General features: G+C 42.8%; 2 protein-coding genes across 2 annotated transcripts in view; one reads left to right on the top strand and one right to left on the bottom strand.

Moving 5' to 3' along the window:
- The window catches only part of FIG4 (FIG4 phosphoinositide 5-phosphatase), a 59,435-nt gene extending 37,425 nt beyond the window's left edge, over nt 1-22,010 (bottom strand). Inside the window, 11 exon segments of the mRNA XM_033145386.1 lie at nt 170-298; nt 1,210-1,321; nt 2,054-2,201; nt 4,480-4,530; nt 6,337-6,403; nt 6,406-6,426; nt 6,429-6,491; nt 7,953-8,076; nt 13,066-13,077; nt 13,079-13,165; nt 21,733-22,010. Of these exon segments, the coding sequence (XP_033001277.1) occupies nt 170-298; nt 1,210-1,321; nt 2,054-2,201; nt 4,480-4,530; nt 6,337-6,403; nt 6,406-6,426; nt 6,429-6,491; nt 7,953-8,076; nt 13,066-13,077; nt 13,079-13,165; nt 21,733-21,795 (877 nt within the window). The 5' untranslated portion in view covers nt 21,796-22,010.
- Nucleotides 22,011-23,153: 1,143 nt separating this feature from the next.
- The window catches only part of AK9 (adenylate kinase 9), a 57,516-nt gene continuing 57,116 nt past the window's right edge, over nt 23,154-23,553 (top strand). The window contains exon 1 of the mRNA XM_033145385.1: nt 23,154-23,292. The gene's annotated coding sequence lies outside the window, so the exon portion shown is untranslated. The remainder of the gene's footprint in view (nt 23,293-23,553) is intronic.

The following is a 23,553-nucleotide window of genomic DNA, read 5'->3' as shown; positions in this document are numbered from 1 at the left end:
CCAAGAGAGATCGTTAAAAAAAGAACTAAGCAATTAATTTGTGAATGGTTTAATCGCATGTCCAAGCCTGACAACTCTATATTGTATGTTACCATAATTCATTTCTCTTTCTATAATTTCAATTTGCTGTTACCGTAGTAAACATAAATCACCAACAGTAGGAGGATACTTGACTGTCCACAAAATCCATGAATAATATACAACAACCAGTCTCGATGGACCGTGGTTTTGACTATGTCAAGCAGTTTACCATTCCACACATATTTCCTATAAGGTTCACTGCAAATTCCAAAGACACCTGAAAAATAATTGCAACCAAAACAGTAAGTATGTGTGCTCAATGTGGATTTTAATCAGACTGATTGTTCCCAACTCAAATCAATTACTGTATTTTTCCATGTATAAGAAGCCCCCATGTATAAGACACCCCCTACTTTTGGGGACCCCCAATTTTAAAAAATGGGCATATGCACTATCCGTGTATAAGACGCCCCCAGATTTGTAACCTTATTTTAAAGTTAGAAAGCCTAGTCTTATACACGGAAAAGTACAGTACATACGTATTTAGGCAATAATCTATCTTTATCTTAAACAGCGGACAAAGATCTTTTTCATAATCACTGATTTTGAATGTTCTCACCCCTGAGATTCTGCACTGTTATCACAGCCAGGAGGAAACAGAAAAAAATGCCAATAGTCTCTGGCTGGCCATTGTTGGAAACTGGATGCTTGACTACACAAATCTTTGGTCTGGTGTAGCAGGGCTCTACTTTAGTCATATACTACAACTACAGTTTATGTCTTGTAAAGGTGAAATAGGGCAGGAGCTCAAGCCACTCTCAGGAAACTCAGTTCCCTAATACTATTATTAATTTTATTATTTATTCAATTTATATATCTCCCTTTATCCAAAGATCCCAGGGCAATGTACTAAGAGGCATATAAGAAATCCAGATTTCCTTCAAACATTATAGAATGAGAGTTGTTATATATGCTTCCCCCCCCCCCCAGAATGGTAGGAGTTTTACAAACTGCCCACATGAGTGATACTTCATCTAATTATTATCAATGATTCTATATTCCAGGATAGCCAACATGAGTGCTTCTAATGCTCACTCCCTTCATGATGAGATGGGAGCTATGACAAAAAACCAACACCCTACTCATGCAATCTCAAATTTTAACTGTGGAGGGGTTGTAGGGCTATACCTGCTGGCCCTGCCCCCTCCACCCCAACATTCTCATATTGACTGGAAACACGAAGGGAAATTGAACCAGCATTTGACCAAACATGGTTGTAATCCTCCTTGCAAAATGGTACCTAGAGAAGAATTGTAACCATTTTTGGCCATATGCACTGATAATCCCCCTTTAATCCTTCCCCACATGCAAAGGTTGCAGATGGAGGCCTGTACAGGCAGCCCCTCCACAGATACAAATTAAGAATGTCTAAACAGGACCCAAATTCTCCACATTTTTCCTTCAGTAACTTATCCCTCTCTTTTCCTAGAACTTACGGTAAATTTAAAAACAAATTTAATTTTCATTGCTGAGCCAAATAATAATAATGAAAGGCTTTGGCTTACAGTAAGTTCATGAGTGCTCCCAAACACTACAATTCTAACAAGATAAAACAGCACTACCCTATTTTCCCATCAGTATTTGGCACTGTTGAACAAACAGCAGCAGCTATTAACACTATTTAAAAGCGAAGGAAGACAGATTAATGCTTCATGTATAAATTTGTTTCTGTCAAACCTTCAAATTAGTTGAATAATCAATTGTCAAAAAAAATATTTCAGCATGTCCAATTATTCTCCTGAGTTACAATTTAACTTACCAAAATAAGCAATTAATCATTTATAGACATTGTCTTGGTCAAAAACATAAAAAACGAACTCCACTAGCTGTAATTGGCCCTTTATGTAATCTTTCATTAACTTGAAGCTGTTACAACACTACAACAATCAATAACAAAGAGCTAGATGTTTCTGCTGTTGAAATAATTCCAAATATATGCCTGATGGCTTATTTCTATTTAAGTCACACTCACCACTTCCACCTGAGTTGCAAGTCCCTCATCTTCAAAAATATCAAAACTCTCCTGCCTTGTTCGAGTTGTTTCTGCCTTTAGTGTGTCAAGAGGCATCCTCAGAACAGTAAGGTTATACTGAAGAGAGTGAGATAGATCATAGCTGTAGCTGAAATAGGGATGAAAAAGAATATAATGGAGGCACTTCTGACATAATTCAGGATACAGGTCCACAGTTGCTCAAATGCAAACAGGCTACCTTCAGGTGTTATGGTTTCTACATATGCCTTGGGTGGTACAGAAGGGTCAGTGGGGTGTATGGGCAGAACCTGAACTCTTCCTCAGTCAAGACACAACCTGAGTGACCATGTCGAGTCCCTCATCATCAGGGCCTAAAGGGCTGCTGTGATTATAAAAGGGAATAACTCTATTATGTACCTTGAGCCTTGAGGTAGGGCAAAATACAAACATTTACTTATTTAATATTTCAGCTATTTATACTGCTTTGTCACATGACTTTCTGAGCAGTGTGCATAAAGATTACAAAAAAGCATGCAGTGGATAAGACCCATTAAAATTCATCATAAAAACATAAACTTCATTAAAATGCATGCTGAAATGGAAAGTCTTTGTCAAGCAACTGAAGTTCAACTGGGAGGGCACCAATCTGATCTCATCTGGGTCCACAATACCAAATGTGCAGCTTCTGGTGGATATACCGGTAAGCTGGGTGTCTGAGCCATGGGGGACCACTAATGAGACACACCCCCCCCCAAGTTCTAAGTGGCTGGGCAAGGATATAAGGAATCAGGAAGTCCTTAAGGTACTCTGGATGCAAGATAGTAAGGGCCTTGTAAATTACTGTAATACAGTACAAGAACCTTGAACTTGGCCCATAAACACATGAACAGCCAGTGCAAGCTTTTAAGCAGCAGAGACATGTGCTGGCAGTAGCCTGTTCCTACCATCAATCTAGTTGCAGCGTTTTGCACAAGATGGAGCTTCCAGACCAGTCCCAAGAGTAGACACTTTTATTAAAACTGATCTGACTTGGGTATGCAAGGTAAAAATGATAATCCTGTGGTGCAGACATTTACAAAATAAAACAACAACAACAACAACAACCTGCAGCTTTGTTATTAAATGGAGTGCTGAAATTGATAACTTGTAACTTTGGTGGAACTTGGGCTTGGTTCATAATGAGCTCAGTCCCTCACTCTTCCCTCCCATTGCCCAAAGCTTAACTGTTAGCAGCTGCAGTTAAGCCTCTCGGGAGGCCTCTTTGTAACATCTCCACCATCCCGGTGCCTGAAATACTGAAATGAAAGCACCCCAAGTGCTATGTTTCTCAGGAAATGTAGTATTCCAGGACACTTGGCAGAATTTCTGGAGATTACATGCCCATGATTCTTGGCACCTAATATACTGGTATTTCAAGATCCTAGGCAGCGGCAGAGCAAACCAATCAGGTGCGTGGGCCGGCGCGCATGCCTTGCGCCCAGGGGCAGGGCCAGCCACTCGTAGGGGCAGGGCCAGCAGGGGCAGGATGCTCCATGGGGCTTCCAGAGTCTGCCTGCTTCCTCCCGCTCAGCTGCCCTACAGCTGAGAGAGAGGCAGTGGGCGAACCATTTGGGCAGCGTTGGAGTCTGTGCATCCCCAAGCCGCTGTGTCTCTCCCAGGCGAGACATGTGGCTCAGGCACGCTGCAGGCACCACGGTGAGTGCCGCCTGGCATTTTGTCACACCCCCCCCCCTCAGTGTTGACACCTGGGCAAACCACCCCCACTGCACTCCCTTCCTCTGCCCCTGATCCTAGGCAGCAGTGACTAGTGGAGATCTCACCCAGGTACATTTTGTGATAAGAAAAAGGGATGGTGGGGCAGGGCTCTGGGGGGGAGGAGGGAAGACTTAGCTCCTGTCACTCTCTCAATGAAATGGTTGGGAATGCAGAGGAGTGCAAATTTCAGAATGGGCTCAGAAATAATACTAGTCATTTTCAGATTTCATGGAGAAAAATAACTTGTTTTAGCTGATGCCCTTTCTAAAAACTGAGATGGAAGGGTTCATCCATCATTAGCTTTATGGGTCAATTGTGCCCACTGATCCTTGGAACTTCCACCTTCACCACTGCCAGGGGTCAAACTACAGGAAAAAGTGATCAAGGGGACTTAATGGCAAATCAGGTAAAGGAGCCAGAGACAAGAATGGCTGAGACAATTTCACATATGAGAACAGAAGGATCCTAAGACCTGGACAGTGTTGAGCAACAAGCACATTCTGTTTTAACAAATAAGAAGTTTCCTGTGAGTGTTTCTAAATGGAAGTGTTTCAGAGATCCTTCTCCTTCCAAAGGATTGTGAGAGAGATAACGGAGAAGGAATTCTTGGATGTTCCGTAATTAAGAACCAATTTTAACATTCTAATAATCATTTGAAATGAAAAACATACCTGAAATAAAAGTTACTAGACAGGTCCACGTTCTGAAATATTCGAAGGTATCTAAAGACACAGTAAGACAATATTCTCATAAAGCACGGGTTTGTTTATTATAGCCCCAATGTTTTAGCCCCTTCACCACCAATGAAACATCCTATCAGTCAGTCATTCTCATTAGCTCGGAGCATGTTTTGAATTTTCTTATATTGGTTTGTGAGCTCAATATAAGAATGAAGATGCCAGGAGAACATATGATAGCTGTACATACCCTAGGGGGAAAAAGTCATAAAAGATAAGGAAACACCAAAAATTTAGTTAATGACAATGCACCAGTATAAAGACAAGCCACAATACTAGACTTCATACAATGTCAGGTGATGCGTCTTGGCCAAAACGGTGTTGGCCAAAGGTTTCCCACCAGTCCTCTGAAAGGTAAGGAAATGAGGCAGCAATCCTACACAAACTTACCTGGAGTACCGTATTTTTCCGTGTATAACATGCCCCGGTTATAAGACACCCCTATTTGGGGGGACTCCAAATTAAGAAAATGGGGGAGATTGTCCATAGTTGTTGCACTTTTTAGTTGTTGAGCTTTTAAGGGGGAGGATTGCCCAGAGCTGTTGAGCTCACCCGCATGACCTACGATGATGCTCACATGCGTCACAAAAGATGTCATCTGTTTGCCGATCAGCGACAATCAACACCAGCCCTTGCTGCAGCCACCAATAACATGCCATATAGCAATCTCCAGTTCGTGGCAGCAACCAATCCCACAACCCCGCTATGCACTATCCATGTATGACAACCCCCATTTTTTAACATAATTTAATAATTAAAAAAACCTTTTCTGATACATGGAAAAGTATGGTGAGTTCCATTGATTTCAATGAGTTACTTCTAAATAGACACACACACCATTGTGCTATTAACCCTTCTCCACTGTGCTATTAACACATGGCTATGCATCAGCATTGGAGACCACACATTTGAGGTGGTAGATGATTTTGTCTACCTGAGCTCACCATAGCCAGCAACCTCTCCATCGATGCTGAGCTGGGCAAGCGTATTGGTAAGGCAGCTACAGCAGTGGTTCACCTCTCCAAAAGGGCATAGGAGAATATAATGCTAACAACCAATACCAAGCTGAAGGTCTACCAGGATCGCATAGTTAGCATGCTGCTTTATGGTACTGAGATGTGGGCAACTTACACCCCAGAAGCAGCGCCTCAATGTCTTCCATATCTGCTGCATCAGGAAGATTTTGGGCATCACAATGCAGGAACGGGTCTCAAATGAAGATGTAGACTCCCAAGCCTACATTCCCAACATGTTTGCACTCTTGTCTCAGCAACAACTACACTGGCTTGTTCATGTCCACAGAATGGAAGGTGACAGGGTCCCTAAGGACATGCTCTACGGGAAGCTGGCTTCAGGCAGCTGGCTTGTTGGCAGACCAACCCTGCTTTACAAAGATGTCTGCAACAAGACTTGAAGGCTGGCAGCATCAAGTCCAGTGTGTGGGAATCCCTTGAAGATTACCACAATGCCTGAAGACAGTTAGACTGTGTATCCACAGCAATGACCAGAGGAGAAATGACTGCTGAGATGAGCGCAGAGAGAAGAAACACCATGATGCACAACTGGCCACCTTCATCTGCCCCAGCTTCTATGAAACATGTTTATCTCCTATTGGTCTCTACAGGCACTGTAACTCTCCAAAGGACTGATTTCACCCCTAAAGAACGACTCTTCCATTGTTTCCCAAGACACATGGATGCCAACTTATGAGTAGACATGCATATCACCGTGCTATTAACCCTTGTCCTGTGTATGATTATGTTATCTCAAAGAGAAAAAGCATAATTTAACCTTGCTTCATCAGGATGAGTCACTCGTACAGAGTCATTTGGAATATATATCATAGTTGTATCTTCTATTTATATATTGCATGTCCTCCATATCTGCCATCTTTCTTCTCTTTGTAATTAGCACAATGTAGTATCCTTCAAAAATCTGACCAAAGCCTGTAAAAGACAATATAGTACTAGACGGCTAAAACCAAGCATATGCCATTTCAAGTTGTATTTCCTAACACCTCAGAAAACTGCAGTTAGAGAACAAAACTCATGTGCAAATGGATCTCCTTTAATTTACAGAATTGTATGAAATAAGTATGCATTTCCTTCTAAATTGTAAACTAAATTATTCAAGGATATAAATTAAAATGTGCTTTTGAAAGTGGTTGCTTTGCTGGCTTTTGATTTTCTTTTCTTTTCATTACAAAATAATTTATTGGATTCTTGATGCATATTTCATCAAGTCAGTGCGGGGTGAACTAAGGAAACCGAAAAATCCCATATCAATGTCTGATACTGCAACGTGACTGATTGTACAATGACTGATTTGTCTACACTTTGTCGTTATTAACTTCAACTTGAAAAAACTTTTCATCATTGCAGGGAAAAGAACCCCTGCCTAGCAGAATAAGAAATTACCACATCCACTTCAAGTTACTTACTAGAATCTGATTCTCCCCCCCCCCCAATAATATTTGATGTAGAGACCAGGTGAATATTTCATTCTTTGAATTTTATTGGGAGTAATCATTTAACTACTCATCAACTATGGATTCTGGCATTTGCCTACGGTAGTTACTCTGGCCCTTAATTACTTATCTACATTCAGAGACATTTTGCATGTTGTAACAATGCTGCATGTGTGTATGCAGGAACAACAGCAAATACAAAAACCACTGTTTCTAGATGAGCCCAACTGCTTTTTAAGATCTTTGTCAAAGACTCTAGTCCAGATATTCCCACCTTCAAAACTTAGACAAGTGGTTCCTGAGGATAGGGTTTTTTTCAGTGGCAGTGCCTCAGATGGCAAATACTCTACACCAGGCATAGGCAAACTCGGCCCTCTAGATGTTTTGGGACTACAATTCCCATAATCCCTAGCTAACAGGACCAGTGATCAGGGATGGGAGTTGTAGTCCCAAAAATCTGGGGGGCCAAGTTTGCCTATGCCTGCTCTACATAATACATTCAGCTGAGGTCTAGCTTTTTAACTTTTAGGCACAATAGCTTTTAATAGACAGGGTGTTTTAGTATGCTTTGCTGCTGTTTTGCTTTTAGTTTTTCTTGAATTATCTGTAGTTTTATTGCAGGGGTGAGGAACCTTCATACAAACTGAGGGTCAAATTCCCTTTTAGTTATGGGATTTTGTGTCTGGTTTCATGAATTACCATACTTTTCCATGCATAAGACTAGGTTGTTGTTTTTTACTAAAAAATAATGTTAAAGAAGGGGGGTAGTCTTATACATGGGAGCAATCTCCCCCCATTTTCTTAATTTTGAAAATTAAGTCTTATACATGAGGGCATGTTATACACAGAAAAATATGGTAACTCTTCTTAAAAAGCCTTGATAATTCAAATTTATGCAAGTCACTTCATAATAAATAATATATAAAAAGGCGTGCCTTACCTACTATACCAAAAGCAGAGACTGCGCGGGATAATCCAGAGGAGCCCTTCTGTCCAATTTTTGTCCTGTTCCCCAGATCTAAGCGACCAAGCAGCTCTCTCACCTCTTGTTGGGTATAGACATGCTTAAAATGGAGAATGTGCAATCATATAAAAATATGTTCCTTTAAAAACTGCTCTGAATAGTTGCATATACAGACAGAGAAAGGACTGTATCTATGTCTTATTGGAAAACGAATGAAATTATTATTGTTTTCCTCAGCCTTTCATGTTTTTAAAGCATAATCCAATTGTAAACCAGATGCTGCAAGATGTATAGCAGCAAAGTGGGTTGATTTCAAAAACGGTTCAAATACAGCTTAGGCCCCAGTCTAAAGTGTTTTGTGTTTCTTCACATTAAAAAACATAGATTCAATTATGGCTAATTAACATTCCAACAAATCTTAAGCTATATTGTTAACAATTCATTTAAATAATACTGAAGACTCAATGAGGGAGATAGACTTTGTAATATGCTGATAGAAAAAGCTGAAATAATATCCATTGGATGCGAGTCCTATAACACTGGAGACAATACTGGGGCTGAATAGTGTGACTTGAGAGGATTTTTCAAGAAGAATGCTGTGAGGTCCTCGGTTAGTTGCTCATGAGTAACCAGGCAAAACTCCGACCTTTCCTTTAGAAGTTTTATTGTGCATACTATGTACAGTGCAGAGCTAACAAGTTCATGTCAGTATCAAACGTCGGCAGAATCCGGGAATGGCCCCTTCCAGTTCTGACCCCAACAAAAGAGTTTCGGTGTATGAAAACCCCACCACCCATCCTTTCGTTTCCTTCATTGCCCCTTGGGCTAGGGGAGTGCAAGGTCTCTCCAGCGTCCTCAGAGCCTCTACCCTCCATTCCCTGAGACGCATGCCCCTCCCCGCTGGAAGCCTCGCTGCTCCCTCCACTGTCAGAGCAGGTGCTGCTGGTCAGGTGGCCCCGGCGCTCTCTGTAACATCCCGAGAGCCCTTCCACCACCTTGCGCTGCGCTGGGGACAGTTCCCTGACAAATCCTTAACTAGGATGTAAGGATTTTTATGGTTCTTGCTCATAGTATCATTCCAGAAAAATCCACACAGATGGTAAGTTGCCTCTTGAGCATTCATCATTTAAATGGTTTGATAGGAAATCATTCCATCACACATGCTCATGGCAATAAATAAGAGACCACTAAATGCATTCTTATGACTTGATAATTCAAAAGGGTATATCAACAGGTAGATGCCTACAATCATTTTCTCCCTCATCTGCACAAATTGTATAATAAAATGGGTAATAATATCCTTCTTAGTGCTTGGCAGAATGAGATCATTGTGAATTATCAGGCTGACACAAAAATCAGAGGCAATGGGTCTTACAGCCACTTGGCACACAACAAATAAGCATGGAGGGAGGGAGGAAGCATATCTTAATCAATTCCCTCTCTTTTACTATAGTACTGGAGATAAAACTGATGGATTTACTTCAATCCTACAAGTTTCATTTTCTATGACAAAGGAGAAAAATATGCACTCAAATTCTCTCTCTAAGGACATTGTAGGTTGTACCTAAATGTGTTCTTTCTTCAGAAGAGATCTTCCATAGGAGGAAGCCATTTCTGTCATAGGAACAGAACATTTTGATATGAGCCAAGCTCAGACGTCGTTCCCAGTTTCCACAACAAAATCACCCACCACAGCCATTCATTTACTACTGTTTAGCCCCTCTACTCCCCTTCATGGATCACTGCCTTGTCGTGGCGAAGGGGCTTGAATTACTCAGAGAAGCTATGGACAGGTCAAGATGGACAGGTCATAGTGGAGAGTTTGGACCAAACGTGATCCACCTGGAGAAGGAACTGGCAAGCCGCTCCAGTATCCCTGCCAAGAAAACTCCATGGACAAAGACAACAGGCATATAAAAGATATGACGCTGGAAGATGAGCCCCTCAGGTCGGAAGGCGTCCAACATGCTACTGGGGAAGAGCGGAGGACAAGTACAAGTAGATCCAGAGCTGATGAAGCGGCTGGGCCAAAGCCGAAAGGACGCTCAGTTGCGGATATGCCTGGAAGCGAAAGGAAAGTCCAATGCTGTAAAGAAAAGTATTGCATAGGAACCTGGAATGTAAGAACCATGAACCTTGGTAAGCTGGATGTGGTAAAAAATGAGATGGCAAGAATAAACATTGACATCCTAGGCATCAGTGAATTAAATGGACAGGAATGGGCGAATTCAGTTCGGATGACTATAATATCTACTACTGTGGGCAGGAATCCCGTAAAAGAAATGGAGTGGCCCTCATAGTCAACAAAAGAGTGGCGAAAGCTGTACTGGGATGCAATTTCAAAAATAATAGAATGATCTCGATACGAATCCAAGGCAGACCTTTTAACATCACAGTAATCCAAGTTTATGCACCAACTACCAGTGCTGAAGAAAACTGAAATTGACCAATTCTATGAAGACTTACACACCTTATAGAAATGACACCAAAGAAGGATGTTCTTCTCATTATAGGGGATTGAATGCTAAAGTAGGGAGTCAAGAGATAAAAGGAACAAACTGGCAAGTTTGGCCTTGGAGATCAAACTGAAGCAGGGCAAAGGCTAATAGAGTTCTGTCAAGAGAACAAGCTGGTCATCACAAACACTCTTTTCCAACAACACAAGAGACGACTCTACACATTGACATCACCAGATGGGCAACACGAAATCAGATTGATATATTCTCTGCAGCCAAAGATGGAGAAGCTCTATACACTCAGCAAAAACAAGACCTGGAGCTGACTGTGGCTCAGATCATCAGCTTCTTATAGCAAAATTCCAGCTTAAACTGAAGAAAGTAGGAAAAACCACTGGGCCAGTAAGATTCAATCCAAATCAAATTCCTTATGAATACACAGTATGAAGTGAAGAACAGGTGCAAGGATTTAGATTTGGTGGATAGAGTACCTGAAGAACTGTGGATGGAGGCTCGGAACATTATACAGGAGACAGCAACAAAAACCATCCCAATGAAAAGAAATGCAAGAAAGCAAAGTGGCTGTCCAATGAGGCCTTACAAATAGCGGGGGAGAAAAGACAAGCAAAATGCGAGGGAGATCGTGAAAGATACAGGAATTGTAATGCAGATTTCCAAAGGAATAGCAAGGAGAGACAAGAGGCCTTTCTAAACGAGCAATGCAAAGAAATAGAGGAAAATAACAGAATGGGAAAAACCAGAGATTTGTTCAAGAAAATTGGAGATATGAAAGGAACATTTCGTACAAAGATTACCACAATTAAGGACAAAAGTGGAAAGACCTAACAGAAGCAGAAGACATCAAGAAGAGGTGGCAAGAATACACAGAGGAATATACCAGAAAGATATGGAGGTCTCATACACCCAGGTAATGTGTTTGCTGACCTTGAACCAGACATCCTGGAGAGTGAAGTCAAATGGGCCTTAGAAGCCTCGCTAAACAACAAGGCCAGTGGAAGTGATGATATTCCAGCTGAACTATTTAAAATTTTAAAGAGGATGCTGTTAAGGTGCTACACTCAATATGCCAGCAAGTTTGGAAAACTCAGCAGTGGCCAGAGGATTGGAGAAGATCAGTCTACATCCCAATCCCAAAGAAGGGCAGTGCCAAAGAATGCTCCAACTACCGCACAATTGCACTCATTTCACATGCTAGCAAGGGTTATGCTTAAAATTCTACAAGGCAGGCTTAAGCAGTATGTGGACCGAGAACTCCCGAAGTGCAAGCTGGATTTCGAAGGGGCAGAGGAACCAGAGACCAAATTGCAAACAGTGCGCTGGATTATGGAGAAAGCCAGAGAGTTCCAGAAAAACGTCTACTTCTGCTTCATTGACTATGCAAAAGCATTTGACTGTGTCGACCACAGCAAACTATGGCAGTTCTTAAAGAAATGGGAGTGCCGGATCACCTCATTTGTCTCCTGAGAAATCTCTATGTGGGACAAGAAGCTACAGTTAGAACTGGATATGGAACAACTGATTGGTTCAAAATTGGGAAAGGAGTACGACAAGGCTGTATATTGTCTCCCTGCTTATTTAACTTATATGCAGAATTCAACATGCGAAAGGCTGGACTGGATGAATCCCAAACCGGAATTAAGATTGCCGGAAAAAATATCAACAACCTCAGATATGCTGATAATACTACCTTGATGGCAGAAAGTGAGGAAGAATTAAAGAACCTTTTAATGAGGTGTGAAAGAAGAGAGCGCAAAATATGGTCTGAAGCTCAACATCAAAAAAACTAAAATCATGGCCACTGGTCCCATCACCTCCTGGCAAATAGAAGGGGAAGAAATGGAGGCAGTGAGAGATTTCACTTTCTTGGGTTCCATGATCACTGCAGATGGTGACAGCAGTCACGAATTAGAAGACGCCTGCTTCTTGGGAGAAGAGCAATGACAAACCTAGACAGCATCTTAAAAAGCAAAGACATCACCTTGCCGACAAAGGTCCGTATAGTTAAAGCTACCGGTTTTCCCAGTAGTAATGTACGGAAGTGAGAGCTGGATCATAAAGAAGGCTAATCGCCGTAGAATTGATGCTTTGAATTCTGGTGCTGGAGGAGACTCTTGAGAGTCCCATGGACTGCAAGAAGATCAAACCTATCCATTCTCAAAGAAATCAGCCCTGAGTACTCACTAGAAGGACAGATCCTGAAGTTGAGGCTCCAGTACTTTGGCCACCTCATGAGAAAGAAAAATCCCTAGAAAAGACCCTGATGTTGGGAAAGTTGGAGGGCACAAGGAGAAGGGGACGACAGAGGATGAGATGGTTGGACAGTGTTCTCGAAGCTACTAACATGAGTTTGGCCAAACTGCGAGAGGCAGTGAAGGATAGACATGCCCTGGCGTGGTCTGGTCCATGGGGTCACGAAGAGGTCGGCCACGACTGAACGACTGAACAACAACAAAAAGCCCCTCTACTGGAAAACAATATAAAATGAGAGGAATCAATATTTTGAAATGAACATTAGGAAAGGGGTCATCTGAATAGCTTCATTTCCACTTGAATTCAAAATATTTGATTATTAACACTGCTTGCTATAATGTCTCAAATTGTGATGTACTCACCCTGTCATCAATAAACAACTAAATCCTTTGGTTCGGTGCGATCAATTTTCAAGACACGATATTTGGTTTCTGCATGATTGCTCCCAACAAGAAAATAACGCTTTGTAAAAAGAAGAAAAAATAAATAAGATTTCATACATAGCTAATTAAACCAACACAACCACACTTAACATAACTATAGGCAAAGAGTTTTGTTGTACCTTATTATAGCACAAGCTTTCACTGGTAAGAGCCTCCTTATTTGGGCCTTAGTCAATATAACATGTTTTTATCCCACTTCAGCTATCAGTTATCCTTACTAATGCCAGAATGTTTGTATTATCATCAACATTAGCCTACTTTGTGAATAGTGACTGTATCAATTTTACACACATTTAAGCATCAGCCTGTGCATTTTGCATTCCACTTTCCTCTGCTTTCAAAATTCCACTGCATAACACACCACACACACACACACACACACACACACTCTAGCAGTGGGAAGTTGGATCTGACTGACAAGGCAAATCCTTATTTGCCCCACCCACCACATTTGACAGGTGGGCTAGATTCTACAGTGACATTGGGTGAACCCATTTTTGCTTTCATGGTTTGAAATCAAGCTGTGAGGGTATAGCCTTCAAAATGGACAACCATTACCTAATCATTGGGACTTGCAAAGCCTATGCACAAGGCTTCAGAAGCACCAACAGTCAACAAAAATCCACCCCTGCAATTAGGATTTGTGGATTTCCCCATCCAGCTCCCTGAATGCCCCCCCAAATCTACTCCATAAGGTCCCCAGTTTTTACAGATATTCTGGAGAGGAAGATGAAGTATGCTATGTGAGCATAGCTGTCACGTTCGGATTTGAAAATAAGGGATCCAGCAGCCTCACCTATCCCGGGGACGTCACATGGCAGTGGTGGGCGGAGCCAGAAGCAAAGTGTGGCGGCACTGGCGTGAACGCGCGCAGTAGGCTTACTGTATTTTGGAAACGCTGCCCGTGGGCTACGATGCCTGTAAGTGCAGGAAATGGCTCCCGCTTGCTTTGAGGCATGCAAGGAGGCGAGGTCTTCCCAGTCCCTGGCCAGCAGGGGGAGGGAGAGGAGCTGCTTCCTTTGAAAAAACAGGAAATTAAAGGGATATAAAAAATAAGGGATAGCAGCGGGAAACTGCTTGAAATAAGGGAGATTCCCGGGGAAAACGGGATACTTGACAGCACTGTATGTGAGTGAAGGCCTGCCCACACTACAGCAGATCTCCCGCATAGCCTTGCTCTTATTTTACTGTACAGTACAGTATTATCCATTGTTTTAATCTCCTTGCAAGCTGCCTTGGGCACTGCACAATTGAAAAACAACATGGAACAAAAATAATATTTTTGTTATATTTTTGTTCAGCTGGATTTTCATCCCAATAAATTATAACGACTTGAAACATGTTCCAATAACTTTTAAAGAAAAATAAAATATTAAAAACCATTCTAAGTCCTTATAATAAATTGGGATAAAATGCTAAATCCTTTTCCTTCTATCTTGTCTATATTACAAAATTACTCTGTATCTTAAAGGAGTCAATTTTACATAGTATCTAGGTTTTTCTAGAAGAATGGACTCAAGAGAGAAATGCATATTTAAATGTTTGGCAACTGTTGCAAGCCAACCTTTAACCAGGCAAACTAACACAAGGATACCAAACAAATGTTCATTTTTCTGAGCCAAAACAATCTGAAGTACACATTACAAATTATTCTTTTAAAATATCCACAGCAAATTGCAGTTATTTTTGTAACTATATCGGGGGCTATGACATATCTCTGCATTTCCGTCAAATCAAGCTTTGATAGATACAAATTCCCCATTTTTGACACACCAAATGTTTAGTAAATGGCATTTACTATATTACTTATTTTTAATGCTTCCTGCCTTTGTCACAGCTTGTGATTATAACCCAAACCCAGTTGCAGCCTTAATCTCCATGCAAGGAGATAAAGACTAGGAGAACAAGGAAAGGAGTAACAACAGTCACATTCCCAATGATTCTTCAGTGAAGCACAGAGATCCTACAAGCATCATGTGCAATACACTCTTCATATAAAATGGTTTCAACTGTGTAATAAATAAATAATAATAATAATAATAATAATAATATAATAATAATAATAATTTGTACCCCACACATCTGGCTGGATTTCCCCATCCACTCTGGGCAGCTTCCAACAAAAATCAAATACATTATAATATCACACATTAAAAGCTTCCCTAAACAGGGCTGCCTTCAGATGTCCTCTAAATGTCTGGTAGTTGTCTATCTCTTTGACATCTGAAGGGAGGGAGTTCCACAGGGTGGGCGCCACTACCGAGAAGGCCCTCTGCCTGGTTCCCTGTAGCTTTGCTTCTCACAGTGAGGGAACCGCCAGAAGGCCCTCAGCGCTGGATCTACAAAACACTTCCTTCTCTTTAGAAACAATATTCCTGTTAATGTTTCATGCACATCAAATACTGGCATGTTAAGGAATAGCTATATCCCTCCACAATAGTTTGCTTTACAGCTATACTGCATCCTGCATAAATATTATGTAGCCTTCTATCACAGAGAGAAAACTGTAGTGATAATGCACCAATATAATCAGTGTCCTTAAATTTTTACCTCCATCTAAAATTATAGTCAACATGAGTCAGCAATTGCAATCCACCTTTCAAGATGCAGTTCAGCAATTGCTGAAGTCTAAAGGAGTGGGTCAACCCAACATATTTATTAAGAGCAATTCACACTCATCCTATCTGTTCCGCCAAATTGAAAGGAAAAGTTTCTGTCTTCCAAGAGTACTATTACTAATTGCTTAAGAACATTCCACTCGATTAACCTCCTTCTCAGCTCCATAGGCATTCTGCACACACACACACACACACACACACACACACACACACAGCTTCCAGCAAGCACCACCTTCCACATTCAGTGGAGTGTCAGGAGCTCTTTGCAAACCAAATAGATGTTAACATGCAGCTGGTCAACAGTACTGCAATGGATAAGGGGAGTCAAAAGCTTGCTTACAAGCAAGAAGCCCCGGGATGCTTGCAGTTGCTATAATTATCTCAGATTTACAAGTGGCTCTCTTTGCCTTGGTTTGAAAACATCTGAAATATACCGGTACTTGAGAGAACTTCTCTTGACAGTGTGATTATTTAAAACAGTCTTCCTTTTCTACAGTGTTGCTTTATAAACCACCATTTGAACTGATTGAAAGGGAAAGGTTCACTGCTGCCTCATGCAAACTAAGCATTCATGAGAAAAGATTTAGAGATTATACAGTTGTATAATACAATTTACCATTTTATAATCCCCACTAAAATAAATACAAAGGGGAAAAGGAGATGAATGCTTCTGCCTGTCACCTTTGTCTTGTAAGATTTACCGGTATGTTTTAACTACCGGTATGCTCTGCAGGCTCTTCGAATCATTCTGGGGGGGGGGGGGGGGAGCCACCTGACATCCATGCAGCCTGATCCTATGCATGTTGACACAAATATGTATTTGCATTGGTAAACGTAACAGATTAGGAAGCAAAAGATAACATCTAATGTTTTGTCTAATATGGACTGGGTTGCGGAGGCAGGGTCTAGAAAGGGACCACTTCAGTGGCATAATACAGGATGCATATCAGGTACAGCGAACCTGTGACAACATGCTGCTGTACTCCATTTCCTTTCAAGCCCAGCCAGTGTGGTCAATGATCGATTATGATAGGAAAAAAAAAAATTCCTTCCAGTAGCACCTTTGAGACCAACTAAGTTTGTTCTTGGTATGAGCTTTCATGTGCATGCACACTTCTTTCGTGTGCATGAACACTGGGAGTTATAGTTAATAACATCTGAAGAGCCAAAGGTTCAACTGCCCCTGCTTTCAATGTACATGGTTCAAACCTTAGCATATCAAGTTAAAGAAGAAATCTTATGCCAAAAAGCTGAGGAAAACCTCTGCCTCTTATTTAAAAAAGCTGCTGCCAATCAGAAAAGACAACGTGGTACTAAACTCTGGGAATATATAGTGGAATGCAGAGATAGGAATAATCTCATACATACAATGTATACATGGCAAAACAAAACAAAAATAAAAAAATTCCACATTGTGGAGTTCGCGGTTTACATTTGTTTGTCCTTTCCCCCCTTCATTACCTTTTTAAAAATGCCTCATGACTTTTGAATTCTCAATATGCTTCTAAGGAAACCAAATTTGTTTTGATTCATTCATAATATTATCCTTCCCCACATTTGAGCTTCTGTAGAAAAACATGGCTTGGTTTTTATTGGTTGATAATGTAATGCACATACCATGAACTGCTACAATTTATTGCATGTTGTAAAATAGCCTAAGTGTTTTGTAAATATTATTGTCATAGAGAGAGAATACTGGACAGGAAGCACAGTTCCTGTGCAAACCAGAAAAGGTGAAAATCTGCAATAGGTATTTTTCCATTTTGTAAATAGCAGTAGGGTAGGTCTCAATCAGGAATGAAGAGCTAGGAATTTTTTTGAAAAACTCTTTCTCCCTATGTTGTTTCCCAGTGAAAATAATCACCCTAAAGCTGTGTTAGGGGAAATACAGTGGTGCCTCGGGTTACAAACACCTTGGGTTACAAACACTTCGGGTTAGACTCCGCTAACCCAGGTTAAAGACTCCGCTAACCCGGAAGTAGTACCAGTGGCGGAGTACCAGTCCATCAGCCCGGCGCTGCTGCTCCCGTGGTGACCAGGCAGGCCGCTGGCGGCTTGTGGGCTGCACTGGTGCTACTTTACAGACGGGGCAGCCCCACGAGCCGCCGCTCGCTCGGCGGTTGGCTCGGTCGCCGCAGGAGCAGCGGCGCCAACTCAGATGCACTGTGCATGCCCAGAATTTCCGGGCATGCGCAGTGCATCCTGCCCGGCGCTGCTGCTCCTGTGGCAACCGGGAGAGCCGCCAGGCGAGCGGCGGCCCGTGGGGCTGCCCCGTCCGTCCGTGGAGCAGCACGGATGGTGTGCCAGCCGGCAGGGAGTGGCGGGAGGGGCCGCCAAGTGTCACCCCTCCCTCCCCTGGAACCTGGGGTGGCGCACCCCCTACGCCCTGCCTGTCCTACGCCACTGAATAGTACCTTGGGTTAAGAACTTTACCTCAGGATGAGAACAGAAATTGCGCATCAGCAGCAAGGTGGCAGCAGGAGACCCCATTAGCTAAAGTGGTACCTCAGGTTAAGAACAGGTACAGGTTCAGAACAGACCTCTGGAACAAATTAAGTTCGTAACCAGAGGTACCACTGTATAAGGTACACAGGTGGCGCTGTGGTCTAAACCACTGATTCTCTTGGACTTGCCGAATGGTGGTCCAAATCAGCAAGATGGTGGTGAGCTCCTGTTGCTCTGTCCCAGCTTCTGCCAACCTAGCATTTCAAAAGCACACTAGTGCAACTAGATAAATAGGTACCGCTGTGGCGGGAAGGTAAACAGCATTTCCATGTGCTCTGGCTTCCGTCACGGCATTCCATTGCGCCAGAAGTGGTTTAGTCATGCTAATAATAATAATAATAATAATAATGGTAATGATAATTTATTATTTGTATCCCACCCATCTGGCTGAGTTTCCCCAGCCACTCTGGGAGGCTCCCAATTGAGTGTTAAAACAATACAGCATTAAATATTAAAAACTTCCCTAAACAGGGCTGCCTTCAGATGTCTTTTAAAAATAGGATAGTTGCTTATTTCCTTGACATCTGGTGGAAGGGTGTTCCACAGGGTGGGCGCCACTACCGAGAAGGCTCTCTGTCTGGTTCCCTGTAACCTCACTTCTCGCAATGAAGGAACTGCCAGAAGGCCCTCGACGCTGGATCTCAGTGTCCGGGCAGAACGATGGGGGTGGAGACGCTCCTTCAGGTATACAGGACTGAGGCCGTTTAGGGCTTTAAAGGTCAGCACCAACACTTTGAATTGTGCTCGGAAAGCCTACTGGGAGCCAATGTAGATCTCTCAGGACCAGTGTTACATGGTCCAGGCGGCCACTCCCAGTTACCAGTCTAGCTGCCGCATTCTGGATTAATTGCAGTTTCCGGGTCACCTTCAAAGGTAGCCCCATGTAGAGTGCATTGCAGTAGTCCAAACGGGAGATAACTAGAACTGTGTCTGTGGACAAACGCTGGCTCCCGTGGCCTGAAGCGAGATGAGCACTGCACCCCATAGTTGCCTTTGACTGGACTTAACCATCCAGGGGTCCTTTATCTTTTTACCTTAGGGGAAATATATATGTATATAGCCAAAAACTGCCCAAAAATTAGCAGCGAAAATTAGAATAAGATCTATTATTTGATTATTGATGTAAACCTCCAGAATGTATTTTATATAGTGAAGTTTTTACCTCTATTTCAGTACATTGTATTTTATTTTATTTTATTGCTATGGATAGTGGCTGATGCAAATAAAGATTATTCTGATATGTATATAGCCTGGAAACATACATTCTCCATTGCCTAGTGAACTGATGAACAATCTCAGTTGGATTCTGTGCAGACAAGTCTTGGGGTGAGATATGAGGAGCAATTCTCAACTGCAGGCAAAGCCTATACTATTCAGATAAACAATTTAGCAGGAAAGATGAGGACTTCTTTAAAATACTCATAATCTGTCAGATACTAGAGCAGGGTACAGATCAAATTATACACTGTGTGTGTGTGTGTGTGTGTGTGCGTGCGTGCGCACGCACACACACACACACACACACAACACAATAAAACCTGCCATAGACAAATAAAAAGGCAGTCAAAAACAAAGCAATCATATTTACGCAATGACCACCTTAAAACCTTTTAAAATGTCTGGGCAAATAGATACATTGGTATTACCACAGGTGCTACATCACACCCATTCTGCATTTCTAAGAACTTGGTAATTTAGTGTGGCAGCACCTACACCTTGGGACACCCTGCCTATTGAAATAAAGCAGGCACCACTGTACTCTTTTCAGCACCTGCTTAAAATATTACTGTTTAAACACACCTACCCAGATGCTTAGAGAGTTGAGCTAATCTGTTTCAGTATTTTAACTTCTGTATGTTTTAAAGTAGGGTTATATTTGTTTCTTGATTTTACTATTTTAATCCTTTTGCAAACCACTTTTTACAATTAGTGTATAAATTTTATGAAATTAAATAAACAAATAAATACATCTTTATCTGGCAAGAAAATAATAGCAATGTTGCTTCTAGTCAGACTTCTAAGGGGATGGTGTTCCACATATGAGGTGCCACTGCAAATAAGTTTCTCTCTTGTGTTACTATGGTGCAAGAGCCACCTCAGAAGATCTTAAGACATATGTGGGGTGGCAGAGAGAGAGGCTTATCCTTTTGTTATTTTGGCCCAATGACATTTAGGGCTTCACAGATAAACACCAGCACCTTAAATTGATCTCAGAAACAAATAGGCAGCCAATAAAACTAGTGGCTATATGTTATGCACAAATGAAACTTTAAAAAAAATAGAAAACATACATCCTAGTATATAATTGATGGATGACAGAATTAAAGGACTAGCAGTAAATGTAACTCTTCAATAATAAATTATCACCATTCGTAATAAGCAGCAATCCTACCCATGCTCATTCGAAAGAGCCCATTGAACTCAGTTGGACTTGCATCTGAGCAAATATGTCTAGAAGTGGGTCACAGTGTAAATGTCACAGGCCTGAATCACACAACATGCTAAGCCAAATTTAGTGGTCACTTGGCTCCTGTGGTCTTTTTTGCTGCTTTGCTACACTGAGCTAAGCCAAGAAACATCAGGAACAGATTAATGAATCCTACACACACTTAACTGAGAACACAGCAGGACTTGCTTCCAGGTAAACATATTACCTTGTCTTTTAGTTTCTCCTATTACTAAATTTAAGGTTTGGTAGCCATGCTGCTTGCAAGAGGCAAAGGCACAGCACTGTGGAGCTGAAGTACCTCTACTTCAATGTGGCATAATAAAGAGACAATGTTTCATCAAACAAGCAATATTTAGCTCCTTCTACAGAGAGGAGAGCCTCACCCAATTTGGGTAAAATTATGAGGTGTTGTATTTCAGCTAGCCACAACTTCTCCCAGAATCCTTCATTCCCTTCCTACAGCAGTTAGCACTCCATACCCATTAAGATTGCTCAGCCATCACTGGGCCGTTGTAGATATCTACTCTGATGGTTCCCCCCCCCCCCCAGTGTTGCTTGATTATTCTATAGTCCAAACACACGGCTTCTTATCAGTCTGTTCCTATGCATGTTTATTCAGAAAAATCCCATCCAGTTCATTAGGAGTCACTCCCCCCTAAACCATGGGCTACTATCCTAGGCACATCTTAGGCGAGTGGTGAAACATTTGTGGCCCTCTAGGTGTCACTGGAATTCAGCTCCCATCATCCATCACCTATCACTGACAAGGGTTGATGGGAACTCAAACAAGAACTGGAGAGCCAAGGTTTAGCCACTCCTGGTCCAGGGAGCAAGTCCTAAAGAGCACAGTGGGGCTCGTGAGTAAACATCCATAGGATTAGGCTGTAAACTGGGCTCAGACGTTTAGGCTGGCTCACCACTAGTGGCCTTCCCCGTTTCCCAATGCAGCACTTACAGCTTCCCAGTCAAGTCAAGCAGTGGGAGAGAAGAGCGGGCGCTTCGGGGGTTACTTACAGCTCTAGTCTCGTACAGCACCAGCTTCTGCACAGAGCTGATGATCGGAGCCGCCACAGGCATGGTGACAGCAGGGGAGAGGGCCGCACTCGAGTCAGCGGCGAACCCCTTCTCGGGCGCCTTTTCCTTCTTTTGAGGGAAGCTCTGCTCCCAGAAACCCCGAGGTTACCGAGTAGGGATAGAGGAGTCCATAAACCCCGAACCCTTTCCCCCTCTCGCTCCACTGAACCAGCAAGTAGCCCCCACCAGCCCCCTCGCTATGGGAGTAACAGGTAACAGAAGGAACGGGGACTCTCCAAAACACCAGGAAGGTACCCGTCCCGCCTACATCCTGCGCAGTCGCAGGAGAGTGACAGCCGAAGGCAGCGCAAGTTCACGTGACTGCATTTGCCGCCGCCGCCGCCGCCATTTTGCGTTCGGGAACAATGCCCGTTCTGCCAGGACCGCGTACAGTATATCGCTGTAATCGGTGGAAGAAGGGAGCCGTTTGTGGGCCGTGTGTGTTGTCCAGCGCTTTATTGGTGGTTGCAGTGCTAAGCACACTCCGTTAGGAGTCTTCTGTGGTCACAACTTCCAGAGGGTGAGCCGTGCTGGTCTTTTGCAGCAAAAAAGAGCGGAAGAGTCCGTGTGGCGCCGTTAAAACCAGCAGGTTATTTGTTGTATGGGGTCACGAAGAGTCGGACACGACTAAACAACAACAAAAGGACAGGTGTGACTGGCCCCCGTCACAAGAGCCTCACAATTATGGCACCAGCTTTCGCGGACCGCAGTCTTCCTCAGATACTTGAAGTATTATCCTCAGTTCAGAGGTCTGGGCATGTGAGGGGATTTGCTGTTCACCGAGGAGAACCCTCCATACCATGATGTTATGGAGGCCACGAAAGCTGGTGCCGTAATAAATGCGCGAGGCTTTCAGGTTAGGGAGCAAGTCCCGTTGAACTCACACATTCAACAAGGTACGAATTTCGCCTCGCGTAGCTGCAGCCTGATCTTAAAACAGAGAGAGTCGCGTGGCACCTTAAAGACTAATTTATTACGGCGTAAGGTTTCGCGGATTGAACCCGCTTCGTCAGATACCGATCGTACTCATGCGTACTTGAGAGTTAGCACCGCGGAGTTCAGCGCCACTTACTCCTACTGAGTATGTAGGCGAACCCCGTTAAGGGCCGAAACGATCAGAAAAGGCTCCGATTTTTTTCCCCAACGACTCTCAGTTCCGCTACAGAGAAACCGTTAATTTCGAAACTCTCGAAGGCGACTCCAACTGCCGCTCATCCAGCCGCCGAACGTTCTGGCAGCTGAGCGTTGCCGTTGGCCCTGTGAGGAGAGACTGGCTGGTAATGCCCTTTTAAAAGCGACTCGGCCTCGTGCCCTCATCGCGCCCATTGATTGGGCGAAGGTAGCGGAGGCGGTTCCAAGAGAACGGCGAGGCTAGTTGCGGTCGCCAAGGTTACGGGGAAACAGCAATCTCGGCGGATCAGTGGTAGCCTATCGCGCGCCGCTTTAGCGTGGGCTGCCACCAAAAAGAAGCAGAGGGCCACAGTTTGGTCACGTCACGCAGTAAGTGCTCCTCTTACCGTTTCATCCGGTGCTGGCCGAAGCCAGACTCCCGTGCCGCTGTGTAGTCAGGGTTTCTTAACAATACCACATGATTTCTTTTTCATAGGTGCTACTACATTTCTTATACTGTACCGACTTTCTGCCTGTGCGCTCAAGGTTCACAGTTTTGAAAACAATCTAAATTTACAGTTTAAACTTAACATTCTGTAGCATAAACAATGGTTTCTGGACTGGCAAACCTGACTATGCTCTTGGATTTTG

The sequence above is a fragment of the Lacerta agilis genome, chromosome 3 (assembly GCF_009819535.1).
Source record: "Lacerta agilis isolate rLacAgi1 chromosome 3, rLacAgi1.pri, whole genome shotgun sequence".
Lineage (NCBI taxonomy): Eukaryota > Metazoa > Chordata > Lepidosauria > Squamata > Lacertidae > Lacerta > Lacerta agilis.
This window is presented reverse-complemented; position numbering and strand designations above follow the sequence as displayed.